We start from the raw sequence: 14,723 nt of genomic DNA, 5'->3' as shown, positions 1-14,723 counted from the left end.
CAATTTCACTTGTTTCCTTTTTTTATGTTGTACTAGAAAATTTAAAGTTACTTGGTTGGCTTGATTATATTTCTGTTGTACAGTGCTGGTCCAGTATATCATTCAGCATTGAGTTTTGGAAATTCAAAGGTTCTACATGAGAAGGTCTATAAAGGAATATGGGGATTATGGATAAATCTCTTGCCCTTGTCACTTTAAGAAATATAAATATGTAACACATATTTATATATAATTAGAACACATTTATGTTAAAATGTATATAACCCCAACTCCTGAGTTATCTACAGCACTGACGGAAGGAACCACAGCTAGTTTAAAGAGGCCATAATTGGTAAAGGTCTTTTAGTTCAAAAAAGCAGAAATAAAGATGTAACGGGAAAAAGGTGAAGCGTACCTTATTTTGAACATTAAATTATGGAAACAAAAATCTTCCTAACTTCTGAAATCACTACCTCAAAGGTTCAGATCGCATTGGTTTAAGAAACCTGGATTATTAAAGGTTTTCTGACAAATCTTTTCATAACCATCTCCTGAAGTTGCTACTTAAAATAGGAATAATTACTGCCAAAGAGCCTCCAGTCAGGGCTTTCTGCTGATGTGGAGGTTAAAGTCCAATGTGGGATTTCGCTCTGAATTGATATTTTAACATTTTACCCTGACTCGTACGGGCCAGTTGCACAAGCTTCAACTTCCAAATACTGCTGGGGGTTGGAGGGGGTCCTCATACGCCTTCCCTCTGCTTCTCAAACCCTTCTGGGCTCCTTCCCGCCCGCCACGAGTCGGCACTCCCCAGTGACGCTGACAGGTGCAGCGCAGCGAGCCGCCTCCCGCCCCCAGCACGCGCCCGCGACCCCGCACCCTCTCCCCAAGCCGGCCGCGCCCTCACCGCTCCGCCCCCAATCCCGGCGCGCGCGCGCACACCGGCGGGGGCGCGCCCGGCCGGCGGGGCCGCGCACGCAGCTGCCGCCGCCACCGCCTCCTTCCCTCCCTGCAGGCCCTCCTCCCCTGCCCTCCCCTCCGCCCCCTTCCCCGTAGGCAGCCAGCCCGCCCGCACTGCCTCCCTCCCGGCCCCGAGCGCTCCGGCTGGGTCTCTCCCCCGCCCCCGCCCCCCTACCCCCCCAGGCTCCCCGGTCGCTCTCCTCAGGCGGTCGCCCGCGCTCGGTGGATGTGGCTGGCAGCCGCCGCCCCCTCCCTCGCTCGCCGCCTGCTCTTCCTCGGCCCTCCGCCTCCTCCCCTCCTCCTTCTCCTCCTCAGCCGCTCTTCTCGCCGCCGCCGCCGCCTCCACAGCCTGGGCCTCGCCGCGATGCCGGAGAAGAGGCCCTTCGAGCGGTTGCCTGCCGATGTCTCCCCCATCAACTACAGCCTTTGCCTCAAGCCTGACTTGCTGGACTTCACCTTCGAGGGCAAGCTGGAGGCCGCCGCCCAGGTACGGCGACCCTCGGGCGCCGGGGGCGAGCTGGGGCAAGCAGTTAGGCCGCGGGCTGGGCTGGGGGCCCGGCCCGGAGGGCGGGCGGGCTGGCGGGCCTGGACGCTGAGGGCCTGGGGTTGGCGAGGCCGGCTCGGAGACCGGCGCGCCCCTCTGGGGCTGCCGCGGGGCGCCCGGGCCGATGTGCTCTGCCCTGCTGGGGCCAGTGCCGCGCTGCGGGGAGCAGCGAGGGAGCTGGCGGGCCCTGCCCGAGGGCCCCCCCATCCCCCCAGCCCCGGCGAGCACACCTGTGCGGGGTTTCCCCTCCCCGACCCCTGGCCCTTCTGGGCTTGGTAGTGTTCTGGGCGAGGCTGGAGGCTGTAGGAGGAGGCCAGAGGGGTCATCGGAGTCCACGCTCTTGTCTCAGCCTCCTGACTCAGTTCTTTTCTCTGGTTCTCCCTACGCCCCACGGAGGACACATTGGAAGGGGGCGGTCATCTGGGACTCCGGCCGCCGCGCGTTAGCGAGGAGGGGAGATTCTAGAAGGGGGGAGAGGGTGAGAAGGAGAATGCTAATCCCAGGCAGCCTTGCTGAGTTCTCCCCGCCTGCTCTGGCCCAGGGGCTGGGTTTTCAAGATGATCCGCCCCCTCCCCCTTCCCCTCAAGTGACAGTGCAGCAGTGACTTTGTTCTCTCCTAACCTCTAGAGAAGCTGAAGGAGGACCCCATCTCTGCTTTTCCTCCCCTCTTCCTAGCTTTGCTGCCTGTGAAGCAGGTGGATTTATTGTTACAGCGATGGTTGCTTAGCAGTCCTCTTCTCTGAAAGAAGCTGCTAGTTTTAGCATACCACTGTTGAAAATATTCCATTACTCTTCATTGCAGTTTTTGGTGAATCATGCTCCCCCCCCAACGTTATCTGAAGTATTGTTTGATTTCGGAGACTATTAGTACTGATGCCCTACAAAGGTCCCAAACAATAGACATTTGTGACATACCTTGTTATATGATGTATTATGTGAAGTCCGATGAAAAATGGGAACTATTTAGTAGTTATTTTTAAAGAGAAGAGTGGTAAATATATTGTGTCTTTTTCTACTGTAGTCAGCGAGGAAAAACCAGTAGGCCTCAACCTAAAAGACAGGGTGGATATCGCAGTAAAATGAAAGAAACGTATAGTGTTGGAATGAATTGAAAGTTTGAAGTTGTCTTTGAAAGCTGAGTACTCAGATTGAAATTATGTATGAAAGTGTAGAATTAAAAAGTATCCTGTCATATATGGAGTGCTTGTGTGAAAACAGGAGGGCCCTAGGGTCCGGCTGCATCACAAGGCAAAACTTACCCCTTAGAAAGTCAAGTGATTTAAAAATTTTCCATTAAGAATATGAATCAGAATGAGTCTATCTTCAGTCTAAATTAGGATTTGAGAGGGTTATTTCGCAGACTGTTTGTTTAAGCCAAGTGACTAGAGTGTTTGATATATATTGGCAGGGGGCAGATGGGAGGGATTGTGAACAGTAGTGTGTCTTGTGACTTGGCAAACCTTGGGGAAGAAGGACCTGTGATGAATGAGTTCGCATTATGTGAAAAGACTAAGATGTGAAAAAAAAAATCATTTATTTATTTACCTCATTAGCTGGTGTTCATAATTTTGAGAGATATCTATTTAGGGAAAATTTTCAGGAAAAAAAATTGTCAATAAAGATTTTTAAGTGATTATTAGGAAGTGACGGTTTTACTTAAGTGTTAGGACAGAGCAAGAGGCAATGACATGCTTCTCCTTCCCCCTTTTCTCCTTGTTTTTCCAAAGTGATGAGAAATATGTGGAAGGCTGCTTCGGGCCATTGAGGGAGCACATGGTAATGTACTAGACATGAACAGGGAATTGTTAATTTGGTGTAAGGAAATAAATCTTTTTTAGTTACAGGAGCTTTTCAAAGCAGTTGTTTCCAGAAATTCTTTTCAGGCTAGAGGGCAACACAAATGAAAGATGGTAGTAGAGTGAATTCTAACAGGTTTTATTAAAGAATGATTGGACTTTTTAATTGTACACATTGCCACCTTTGGAAGAATAAAGGAATTCAGGTTGGTGAAAAGTTAACATTACTAAAAAAGCATATATTCATATTTTTGAGATCCATGATTTGGAGCAGTAAGTCTAAACTGTGGCATTATAAGGTATCTTATTGTGGAAATCTAAAAATGTGGACAGGATTGTATCTCTAGAAATCTAGATTTATAACTGGTATTGGGTCAGTTTCCTAACAGTTGGAATCATATTACACAAAGTATACAAGTTGCTTGGTTGCTTGAGTTGCAAAATTTTATGATAAGCCCAGAGTATTTGTACAGGTTACATATTAGAAACTTAGTGGATTTTTAACCTGGTCTGGGGTGTGGACTCCTGGGGAAGGTGTAGAAATTAGTCAGTGTGCACTGACTTTATAAGTAGTTGTCTTTTACATAAGTGTGTGTGGTCTAGGTCAGCAGGTTTTGCAAAAGTGCTACCATGGGCCTAGAGAAATGGGACATTGTCACCCCTCCCGTGCACTCCCCCCTTTACCTCAGGATATTTGAGAGCAATGGATTTTTGTAGCTATTTTGAATTCTGACACTCTTGCTTTGTGGATAATTAGTTAAAAAATAGATAAGATGTTTATGTAAGTGGCTACAATGCCTTGTTATGAGTGCATTGTGGTTTATACAGTAATTGGACTTTCTCTTATGGAAATATTTAACCTGAGCCAAAAAAATTAACTTCATCCTTCAAGGCCAGAAGTCAGGATATAGTAGACAATCCCTGGCCTTTGCCAACAAAATATTCATGTTGGTGATGACTAAATTGGCACTTAGAGGAGAGTTACAGATATAGTAGTTTGTTTGGCAGGCTAAAACTTGGCACCTAAATGGATGTTATTGTCAACTCTGTGTTATGGAATTTTCTGCCCAAATTTTGCATATTTTCTTTCTTTCTTTCTTTTTTTTTTTTTAAGATTTATTTGTTTATTGGAGAGTGGGTAGTATAAGTGTGCAGGGTTAGAGGGAGTGCGAGAGAGAAACTTGAGCAGATTCTGCACTGAGCGTGGAGCCCCACATGGGGTCGATCTCCTGACCCCAAGATCATGACTTGAATGGAAATCAAGAACCCATGCTTAACTGACTGAGCCACCTAGGCACCCCTTGAGTATTTTCTATGCAGTCATTTTGGTTGTTTTTTTATTACTTAAAGAAGTGGTAAAATTAATAATTTGTGCCACATTTTGCTAGATCACTACATGGTCTTAAGAAATTAAATTTGAAAGATTGGTGATAAGAAATTGAACTTGTTTAGATCTTCTGTTGTTTCTTGAAATGTATGTATGATGAAACACCTCAATATAAGAAGCTTTTATATGTTAAGCTTTATCTACTATCATCCGGCAATGAATTTTACAGTGAATTTTCCAGATAAATGAATCTTACCCTTTGAGGCACTTAGACTTTAAAAAATATTTACTGATTTGGATGGAAATATTCCAAAAATGTATTATTTTTTTAAACTCTAGTTCCTTACAATCGAGTCTTGTTTCTTTTCTTCTTTTTAAAAATACTGGACATCATTCTGGATATCTGTCATTGATACCTATAACCACAGATTACCCCAAACTGGGCACTATAATTTGTTAGTTTCATATCTGTTTGTTTTTCTTACTGTTGGGTGATTACTTCTTGCTGCTTATTGTGCTTTGTTGCTGCCTATTGTGCAATTTATTCCCTCTTCTGTCTTACTGAGCTTGATCTGAAGAGGTCTAAGTAACCAGAAAAAAGCTTGTGTGGCCTTAAAAAGAAATTTCTAAGTGTGGGTTTGATGGACTCTCTTCTGAGTGAAGGGAATGAGCTTTATTGTATGGACTTTGTATCATCTATTCTGGCTTTTAAACAGGCTCTTTTTTCTTTTTCTTTTTTTAACTTCCTGGTTCTGGATAATTGATATTGTCCATCAATACAATCTGGACAAATGTGATCTTGAGTAGTAAATTATGAAGCTTCTCTGAACTTTGCTACATAAATGAGCCTGTTCTTATTGTAAAGTAGATCTTATTCTAATCTGTATGTGAGTCAGTGGCAAAGGACCGAGTCTTTTGATAGCTCTCTTGTTAACTGAGATTAATTCTCCAGATCTTGGAGATACAGTTTTGAACATCATTTAAGTATGTAGCTCTTAGTTTATTTGGCCACTTGTAATCACTTTAAAATTTTACTTTAGGGGCGCCTGGGTGGCTCAGTGGGTTAAAGCCTCTGCCTTCGGCTCAGGTCATGATCTCAGGGTCCTGGGATCGAGCCCCACATCGGGCTCTCTGCTGAGCAGGGAGCCTGTTTCCTCCTCTCTCTCTCTCTGCCTGCCTCTCTGCCTGCTTGTGATTTCTCTCTCTGTGTGTCAAATAAATAAAATCTTTAAAAAAAAATTTTACTTTAAATTAGGAAATACTTTAGAAATACAGAAAAGTAACCCACCACACAGATTTAGCATATATTAAAGTTTTCCCCCATTTGCTTCAGACTGCGCCTGATGTTTTTAGGGAAATAAAACGTCACAGATACCACTGAAGTCCATTTCCATCTCTTCCTACCCCCACTCCCAGAGGTAACTTCTCTCTAGGTAGGTGAGTATTATGCCTATATATGTAGTTTTATTGCGTATGTAAGTAGCCATAAGCAATAAACAGCAATGTTCTCTATGTTTAACATTTTTACATTTGGGGTGCTACATTTGACTTTCTGCATCTTGCTCTTTTCTGTATCTCTTTTGTTAGAAAACTTGGCTCAGTTTGTGTTTACTAATTAATTGCTCCTTATTGTCTCTAGAAATTACAGCCCTATTCCACAAAGACAATGATTATTTCAAAATTTTAACAAAATTGCTTGTAAGGCAGAGTGACTCAGGCTTCAGACTGGTGTTTGGAGTTGTCACACTGGAGATTTCCTTTTACTAAAATCTGAGGGCTTTGGTAATCACAGAAAAGCTTCTTGGGTCTTATAGTACCTGTTAAGATGTATTTCTGAGTGATCATAATAAAGACTCATTCAGGAAAAAAAAAATTTCACATTGCTGCCTTCCTAACTCATAGGAAACTTCCATTGTAAAATTGTTACCAGTGGTCAAGCTGCCTCTTCAATAGAGCCATTACTTGGTGTTTGGTTGAGTTGCAGTGCAGTCTGTACAGGGCTCCATGGGGCTCCGAGAGGACTTAACCCTGGGTTTGAAACAAGGAAAGGAAACACTGTGTTCCATTCTTTAGTAGCATCAAATGGAGATGTTGAAAGTGAGCTTGTTATCTACAAGATATATATGCCTACTTTAACATTTTGCTTCTATTTTAAGCTTGCAAACTGTCAAGATCTTAATGCTGAAATTCCTTTGAATTATTACCTGTATTTTTGGTAGTGGAAAGTATCACTAATGGTGATGTTAGATGTGAGAATTCATGTACTGAATCATCAGGTCAGTGCTATTGTGGGGAAAACATAAAAAAGAGCAGTGTTACAGTGTGGCACTGAAGCACTTAAATCTATGTAGGTATTTAAAATCTGTACATGTATGTTGACCTCCAAAGTACTATATAATGTAGCACAAAGCTTTGAAATTTTCTGTCATTCTGATAGACACTTTATAAACTGTTAGGTGAATGCTGTTAGATGATATTTGGAGGAACATCTTTATGATTATAGCACATTTAATCTTGGTCTCTGTGTATGCCTTTTTTTTTTTTTTTTTAAAGTAAACTCTGTGCCCAGTGTGGGGCTTGAACTCACAACCCTGAGATCAAGGGTTGCATGCTTTACCACCTGAGGTAGCCACATGCCCCTCTGTGTGTGTGTCTTAATAACAATATCTATTAACTGATTACCGTGAATCAGGTACTAAGTACTAAAACAAACACTTTCTATCCTGTTTAAAGGACATGGTTAAGATGAGGCAGAGTATACAGTGAGATTTTTTAAAATTTGAGTTCTATTACTAAGATAAGTATTTTTATTCCTTTGGTTCTTCCCTCCCACCCTTCCAGAAATGGCAGCGTCTTGGAAAAAAAAAATTATTAGCTATTCAACAAGCAGCTTAACTCAGTAGTATAAACAGGTGGGTTTCCCCTAAATACAGGAGAAATTAGAATGTACTTGTAAATGGATGTTGTAGACTGTGCCTTTCCAAAGTATGCAAACTCTTTCCCTCAGAATGTTAAGTAGTAGTGAGGTGAATGTCAATTGGCGTATGTAGTGTTGTACAGCTCTCTTGACATTGGCAGATTAACTGCTTGGTTACCATTAAATTCACTGTAGATGTTGTTGGATGAAAATATGCTTGCCTCAGTAGAGATGAAGATGTGTAACTAAACTGCTGTTATTATCCTGTTGGCATAAACTTCAAACTCTGGAAGGTTTTTATTCATTTTTACTTTTTGGAGACACCTCCCTGCAGCCCACCCCAGCCTCATTAAGTGCTTCATTTCTCTGTGTTGCTGAATTTTTTAAAAGTGAATTTATAAATAGGCACAGGGATCTTTTCTGCTTTATTTGTTCAAGTGCAGTGCTATAAATGGCGAGTTGGGACAGAAAGGTTTTGTTACTGTTTAGGAATGTTCCTGATGAAGTAAATGGTGTGAAGGAATATTACCACTTACAAAAATTATTTGTTTATTTATATATTTAAAGATTAGTTTAATTTTTTTTTTAAGATTTTATTTATTTATTTGACAGACAGAGATCACAAGTAGGCAGAGAGGCAGGCAGAGAGAGAGGAAGAAGCAGGCTCCCTGTGGAGCAGAGAGCCCGATGCGGGACTCGATCCCAGGACCCTGAGATCATGACCTGAGCTGAAGGCAGCGGCTTAACCCACTGAGCCACCCAGGCGCCCAGTTTAATTTATTTTTTAATTAAAGATTTTATTTTTAAGTAATCTCTGTATGTAACATGGGGCAAGATCAAGAGTTGCATGCTATATGGACTGAGCCAGCCAGATGCTCCTGCCACTTAAAAAAAATTTTTTTTTAAGTTCATTGAATGACATTTTTGTTTAGAAACAGAAAGATTTATGAAAAAGGATTTTTTTTTTTTTTAAACTAAGCTCTACACCCAGTGTGGGGCTTGAACTCATATCCCCAAGATCAAGAGTCTCATGCTCTACCAACTGACCTAGCAAGTCCCTGAAAAGGATTGTTTTTTAATGAGCCAAAATAGTTTCACATTATATGTTAGCAATTTTTACAGGCTTACTAATATGTATCTGTAACTTAGGTCAGGTAATTTTAGTTTGAGATTAATCGTGTTTATTTATTGGTTATTAATAAAATGATTACTCTTTGGTATAGCTTTTTCATACAGACATTATATTACTCTTGTGTCCTTACCTGGTTCTGTGTTCTGTTAGTGATCTCAAGGCAGTATTGACCTACTGTGGGTTTTGTTTGGACTGCACAGTGTTCTTGCAAATTTTGTGTTAGTTGCCATCAGTTACAATTTGGGAGATGGTACATGAAATCTGAAATTTGTGGCTTTTTTTTTTTTTTTTTAAATCTTTCTGTCCAGTGTGGGGCTCGACTCAGACCCAGAGATCAAGAGTTGCACATGCCCTACCAAAAGAGCCAAGTAGGAGCCCCTGTGGGGTTTGTTTTTGTTTTTTGTTTTTTTGTAGTTGGAAGATCTGTCAATATGGAGTCTGCTTTTCAATATAGCAGTAATTGGTTAGCTCCAAGAAATGACTACTTCTCCTTCCTTTATCCATAGCCTTCCCCTGGCCTACTCTACTCACCTGCTTGGCTGGCCTCTGTAGACATTTGTTTGTGATTTAGGGCATCTGTACTTTTGTTATTTTATTTTTAGATTTTATTTATTTATTTGAGAGGGAAAGAGTGTGTCTGCCCGTGAGCAGGGAGGGACTGAGGGGGAGGGAGAGGCTGAAGGGGATAGAAAAACTATTTTCTTCAAAACTGCCACATTCAGGGGCGCCTGGGTGGCTCAGTGGGTTAAAGCCTCTGCCTTCGGCTCGGGTCATGGTCCCAGGGTCCTGGGATCGAGCCCCGCATCGGGCTCTCTGCTCGGCAGGGAGCCTGCTTCCTCCTCTCTCTCTCTGCCTGCCTCTCTGCCTACCTGTGATCTCTATCTGTCAAATAAATAAATAAAATCTTTAAAAAAAAAAAACTGCCACATTCAGATCTAGAGAGATCTGAAGCGCACTCCACCTTGAGCAGGGGAGCCCCATGTAGGGCTCCATCTCACAACCATGAGAGCATGACCTGAACTGAAACCAATGAAACCAATAACCGAATGAGCCACGCAGGAGCCCCAGATTTTTGTTATTTTAAATTCAGACCATTCAAATGAATGGTCTGAAAATGAATCTGAGGTTCTGTTTAAATGCAGCAAGTATATAAAATCAAGTCTACAACCAAAGTGAAAAGTGGGCAAGGGTTATAAATGAACAATTTGCGGAGAAAAAGCAATGGCTAAAAAAAAAAGGGGGAGAAAGAAACTAAGTAGAGAAGATGCTTACTTAACCAGTGCTACTATTAATCAGGAAAATTCTAATTAAAGCAATGGTGGAATAGCATTTAATACCCATCAGATTGTCAAAGATATTTTAAGTTTTTTAGAGGATGATGAACATGGTATTTCCTTTTTTTTTTTTTTTTAAGATTTTATTTATTTTTTGATAGAGATCACAAGTAGGCAGAGAGGCAGGCGAGAGAGAGAGGGAAGCAGGCTCCCCGCTGGGCAGAGAGCCCAATGCAGGGCTCGATCGCAGGACCCTGAGATCATGACCTGAGTCGGAGGCAGGGGCTTAACCCACTGAGCCACCCAGGCACCCCGAACATGGTATTTCTTCACTTTTTGCTCATGGGAGTGGTAATTGAAACTACTCTAGAGCATAATTGGGATATTCTTGGTAAAGAAAAATATGCATAAGAAAACATGGACCAAGATATTTGTTATAGTACAATTTTAAAAAACAAAAAAGTGGAAATAATCTAACTTCCTTTAGGAAGGAAATGGATAAATAACTGGTTTATTTTTATAATGGAATACTATATAGGAGTTAAAATTAATGAATTAGATCTGTATCTGTCTACATTTACCCATCTCAGAAACAATGTTAAATGAAAAAAGCAGGTGCAAAGGTATTTGTATAAAACTAAAAACATTGCTTACTGATCTTTATATATGTAGCAGAAGTACTATATATACATGATAAAGAGGTACATTAGCCTTATGAGGTGGTTATCTCCATGTAATGAGGAAGCGAGGATGGAGCTTTCATTATATCTATATTTTATTGGGGGGGATCTGAAGTAAGTAAGACAAAATCTTAAAAAGTTTATTTAATCTTGGTGGTGAGTCATTAGTGTCTGTTATATCCAAAATGTTCCCTTGATAAGAGAAAAAAATTTAAAGAGTGTCTTATGAAGTTTTGACATGATTTATGATACCACTTTTCTTCCTCTATCCTTAAAGAAGGTCTTATGATGGGTTTGATGTGTAGGTTGAAATACATAATTAATTGCAACATACAAGAAATGTTTCCTAATTAATTTTTAATTTGGAAAGTTTTAATTGTTTTGAATAAAAGCTTAAGTAGGAAAAAATGCTTTTATTTAGCTCATTGGTCAGATGCTTAAAGTCTAAAATACTTAAGTGTTTATGGTTGCTTTTAATATAATTCGGAAAATGTGAATTGCCTTAGATTACTTAAAACTACTCATTTATTTTTTACCATTGAGGTATAAATACTCAGTCTAGGTTTTAGTGATGTCTGGGCTTAAAAAAATGCCCTGTGCCATACATTAGGCCAAGATGAAGATGTACATGTTATTAATCTTGGCTATTTCTGACACTGCTGGTTTTTCTTTTCCCCTTAGGTGAGGCAGGCAACCAATCAGATTGTGATGAATTGTGCTGATATTGACATTATTACAGCTTCATATGCACCAGAGGGAGATGAAGGTAAGAGCTGTTTTCCATTTAATTTGCTGTCTCTCTGTGTGTATCATGTATGTGTGGTGGCATATACATTTTCAGATTAAGGTAGCAGTGTTTGTTACTTTAGAAATAGGAAACATTTTTAGATGTTCGTGGGAAATATTTTAATAATCTGTACTATGAGATAAAGGAGATGCCACATTCTAATTCTACTTCAAATGTTAACATATTTTGTAACCCTAGGCAGATTACATTTCCATAAATGTAAAATGAATATAATACCATGCATATAAAGCTAAAGAGTTATTTTTTTAAATTAATTTATTTATTTTAGAGAGAGAGAGAGAGAGAGCTTGAGTGGGAGGGACAGAGAGAATCCCAAGTAGACTCTGCACTGACCATGGAGCCCGACGCAGGGCTTGATCCCACAACCCCGAGGTCACAACCTGAGCTGAAACCAAGAGTCACTCGCCCAATTGACCACACCACCAAGGCACCCAAAACTGAAGAGATATTTTTTAAATAAGTGCTTTGAACATGAAAGATTGGTTTATCAAGGTGGCTTAGTTCATATGTGGTTTTCTTAAAGATTTTTTTTTTCCCTCTTGAGCAATAGATTAAAATTGGAATAATAAATCTTATTCACAACTGAGAGAAAAATATTTGTCCTGCGGGATGGAATGTGGAGGTTAGAAGCTAGATGACCAAGTTAGTTACAAAGTAAGAATATGTTAAAAGGAAATATATAGAATGCCTGGGAACTCAATTAGCATCTTCAAAATGAGAACTATTTTAGACCTTGTAATTGTAACAATGGATTAAATTGAGTAGTCTGTTTTGGCCTGAAATCTTATTCCCACATAAGCTCCATTTTAAAAAGTTGTCATGTTTGGCATGAAGTCACAAGTGTATTAATACTGGAACTGAAGTGCTTTTTACTTTTGACAGAATGATCTTTTGGTTAGTCTTCACTACTATGCGACTTCCTGTTAGAAAATTTTTGGTTTGCTATCAGGGTGCCTGGCTGGCTCAGCTAGTAGAGCATGCAGCTCTTGATCTCAGGGTTGTGAGTTCAAGCCCCACTTGGCACGTAGAGCTTACTTTAAAAAAAAAAAAAAAAAAGGAAAGAAAAGAAAAGAAAATCTTTTCATTTGATATCAAATAAGTTAGAAATTTGGCCTTTTAGTTCACATTTTGTATTGCTCTTCCCCCTCTCCTTTACACTGAAAAGAAGCATACAAGTAATATTTTAAGGCCGAGCTGTATTTATTTCATGAATTTTTCTTAAATTATCTTGTCCATAGAATGACCCCCCTCCCAAAAAAAAAGTAGCAGTGGAGCAGAGTATTGCCAAGAAGTACTTATTGTTCAGTTGTTTGTAAATGAGATCAAATTGCTGTGATTTTAAGCTAGAGGAACAGATCCTTCAAATGGACTTTGGATGAGTGCCAACATTAAAAAATTGTTTGGGTAAATGAAAGAGGGGTTATTTAATTTCTTTATCTGTGAAGAAAAATGTAAGCATTTTAGCCAAGCATATCAAGGCAAGCTTGCTCTGTTGTAGGTAGAGAACATTTAAATTTGATGTAGTTTTAAAATGGTGCCACTATAGATAGGAAGAGATTGTAAAATATACTCGCACCCTCCAGTTGGCATGGTTTCAGCTCAGGTTTGTTTTTATCTTCCTCTACTAAAATGCCAGGGAAGAATTCAGAGAACTCAAATGCTTTGAGTATGCATAACTGAATGGTGCCAAGCTCCTAATAGTTAGAATAGCAGTGTTTGTGTTCTAAGAGGGTCAGAAGAGAAAAGAAAGCTTGTAGAAGTGAAGGGGATTTGGAGAGAGATTCAGATAAAACATTACTCTTTTTTAGGTACATAAAATATTTTCTTCAAAACTAGCTAAGGGGTATTTTTCAACTCATTTCTCCTACAGCAATGGGAAAAACCTAGAGTCATGTGTAAGCTCATCTAATTTGAGAGTATAAGAGAATGGAAAATTGTACTAATGTGGCATTTTAAGGTTTCAGTCAGAAACAGTTTTGGCCTTCCAGATACATACACAGTGTAATTTTATCCTTGGGCATAGTAGCATTTCTTGATTTTTACTGTATGGAAGAGTACAACATGTTGTTCTTTAGAAATTAGTAGTTGCAGATTTGATTGCCAGCTCCTTCCAGGGTGGTATGGTTTGACAGGGGAATAACTGAGTCAATAGGAAAGGTACCATTTTTTAACTCGGCTGATCTCCTTTAGTACAGTACCTATTAATAGTTATGATTGCCTTCTGTAAGACCGAGTTACATATGTGTAGCCACTAAATCTTGGTACTTTACAGTAAAATCAGAAAGTCGTTCGAAGGCATGAAATTGTTGCTTCTTTGTGTAAATTTTTAATTGATGAAAAAGAAGCTGTCTTGTGGTTTGTGCAGTGACCCAGAAAGACCTATTGGCGTGTGTCTCTTTAAACTAAGGCACTGCCTTTTCAACAAAAATAACTTATTTTAAAACCTAATTGAGATCTTTGTAATATTTAAAAAATGAGAACTCAGTAAGAAAAACGGCTGAAAACTGTTTTTTTACTGTTCTGCACTTCAAGGGTTGGTGAAATCACTAGCACTTAAGCCCCAGTGCAAGGAGTGCACCTCCCTACACAGTGAGTGCAGGGGTTAGTATTGTCACCAGCTTCCGCAGGAGTGCCTGAACTCAGGTCCTGACAGGTAATGAGACTTTTAATTTATCATTAATAGATGGCTTGGGCATAACCACACGGACATTGATCACTTGAAAGTTTTGTATTAACTTTTCCCTTAGTATACTCTCTCAGGTATGTTTGTAGCATTAGCTGTGTAAGGAAGAAATTTTCCCTGTTCCATTCAAAGTTCTGATTCTAGCCTCAGATCCACCAGCATCACTCTGCCTTATCCATGCAAGGCATGTAAATCTTAACACGTTTCTTCTTGAAACAGAGGTACATTTTTCAGTGTGCAGATGAGCGCATGTTAATGAGAGGATGAAGCAGCTAGTCAGAAATACTGCCAAATAGTAACAATTTTGAGCAAAACTATGAACTTGAGGAATAAGGAATTGTTCCTCACACTCAATCAGAGGCCTTTATCACGAGCTTCAGTAGGCCTTTATAAGCCCATCAGTGATCTATATTCCGTCGTCATGCAGTTAAGTGTAGATTAGGAATAGCAATAAACCACCATCTCTTTGCAAGAGTTGTTTTTGTCATCATTCTGAAAATACATGCATGACTAATTAAGTGCTAGCTCTGAAATGTGGGATATTGAAAGAGAAGAGGAAATATCCATTTCTAATACAAATGTATTGGAATATGATGCAGAATTTCATAAGGAAATTTTAAATG

At 40.1% G+C, this 14,723-nt stretch overlaps 1 protein-coding gene across 1 annotated transcript in view; it reads left to right on the top strand.

The window, feature by feature from the left end:
- Positions 1-949: 949 nt before the first annotated feature.
- The window catches only part of LOC111151354 (aminopeptidase puromycin sensitive), an 83,522-nt gene continuing 69,748 nt past the window's right edge, over positions 950-14,723 (top strand). The window contains exons 1-2 of the mRNA XM_022509316.1: positions 950-1,426; positions 11,291-11,375. Coding sequence (XP_022365024.1) covers positions 1,166-1,426; positions 11,291-11,375 — 346 coding nt within the window. The 5' untranslated portion in view covers positions 950-1,165. The remainder of the gene's footprint in view (positions 1,427-11,290; positions 11,376-14,723) is intronic.

Source organism: Enhydra lutris, unplaced genomic scaffold (genome assembly GCF_002288905.1).
Source record: "Enhydra lutris kenyoni isolate GAN:26980312 unplaced genomic scaffold, ASM228890v2 scaffoldscaffold26, whole genome shotgun sequence".
NCBI classification, from domain to species: domain Eukaryota; kingdom Metazoa; phylum Chordata; class Mammalia; order Carnivora; family Mustelidae; genus Enhydra; species Enhydra lutris.
This window is presented reverse-complemented; position numbering and strand designations above follow the sequence as displayed.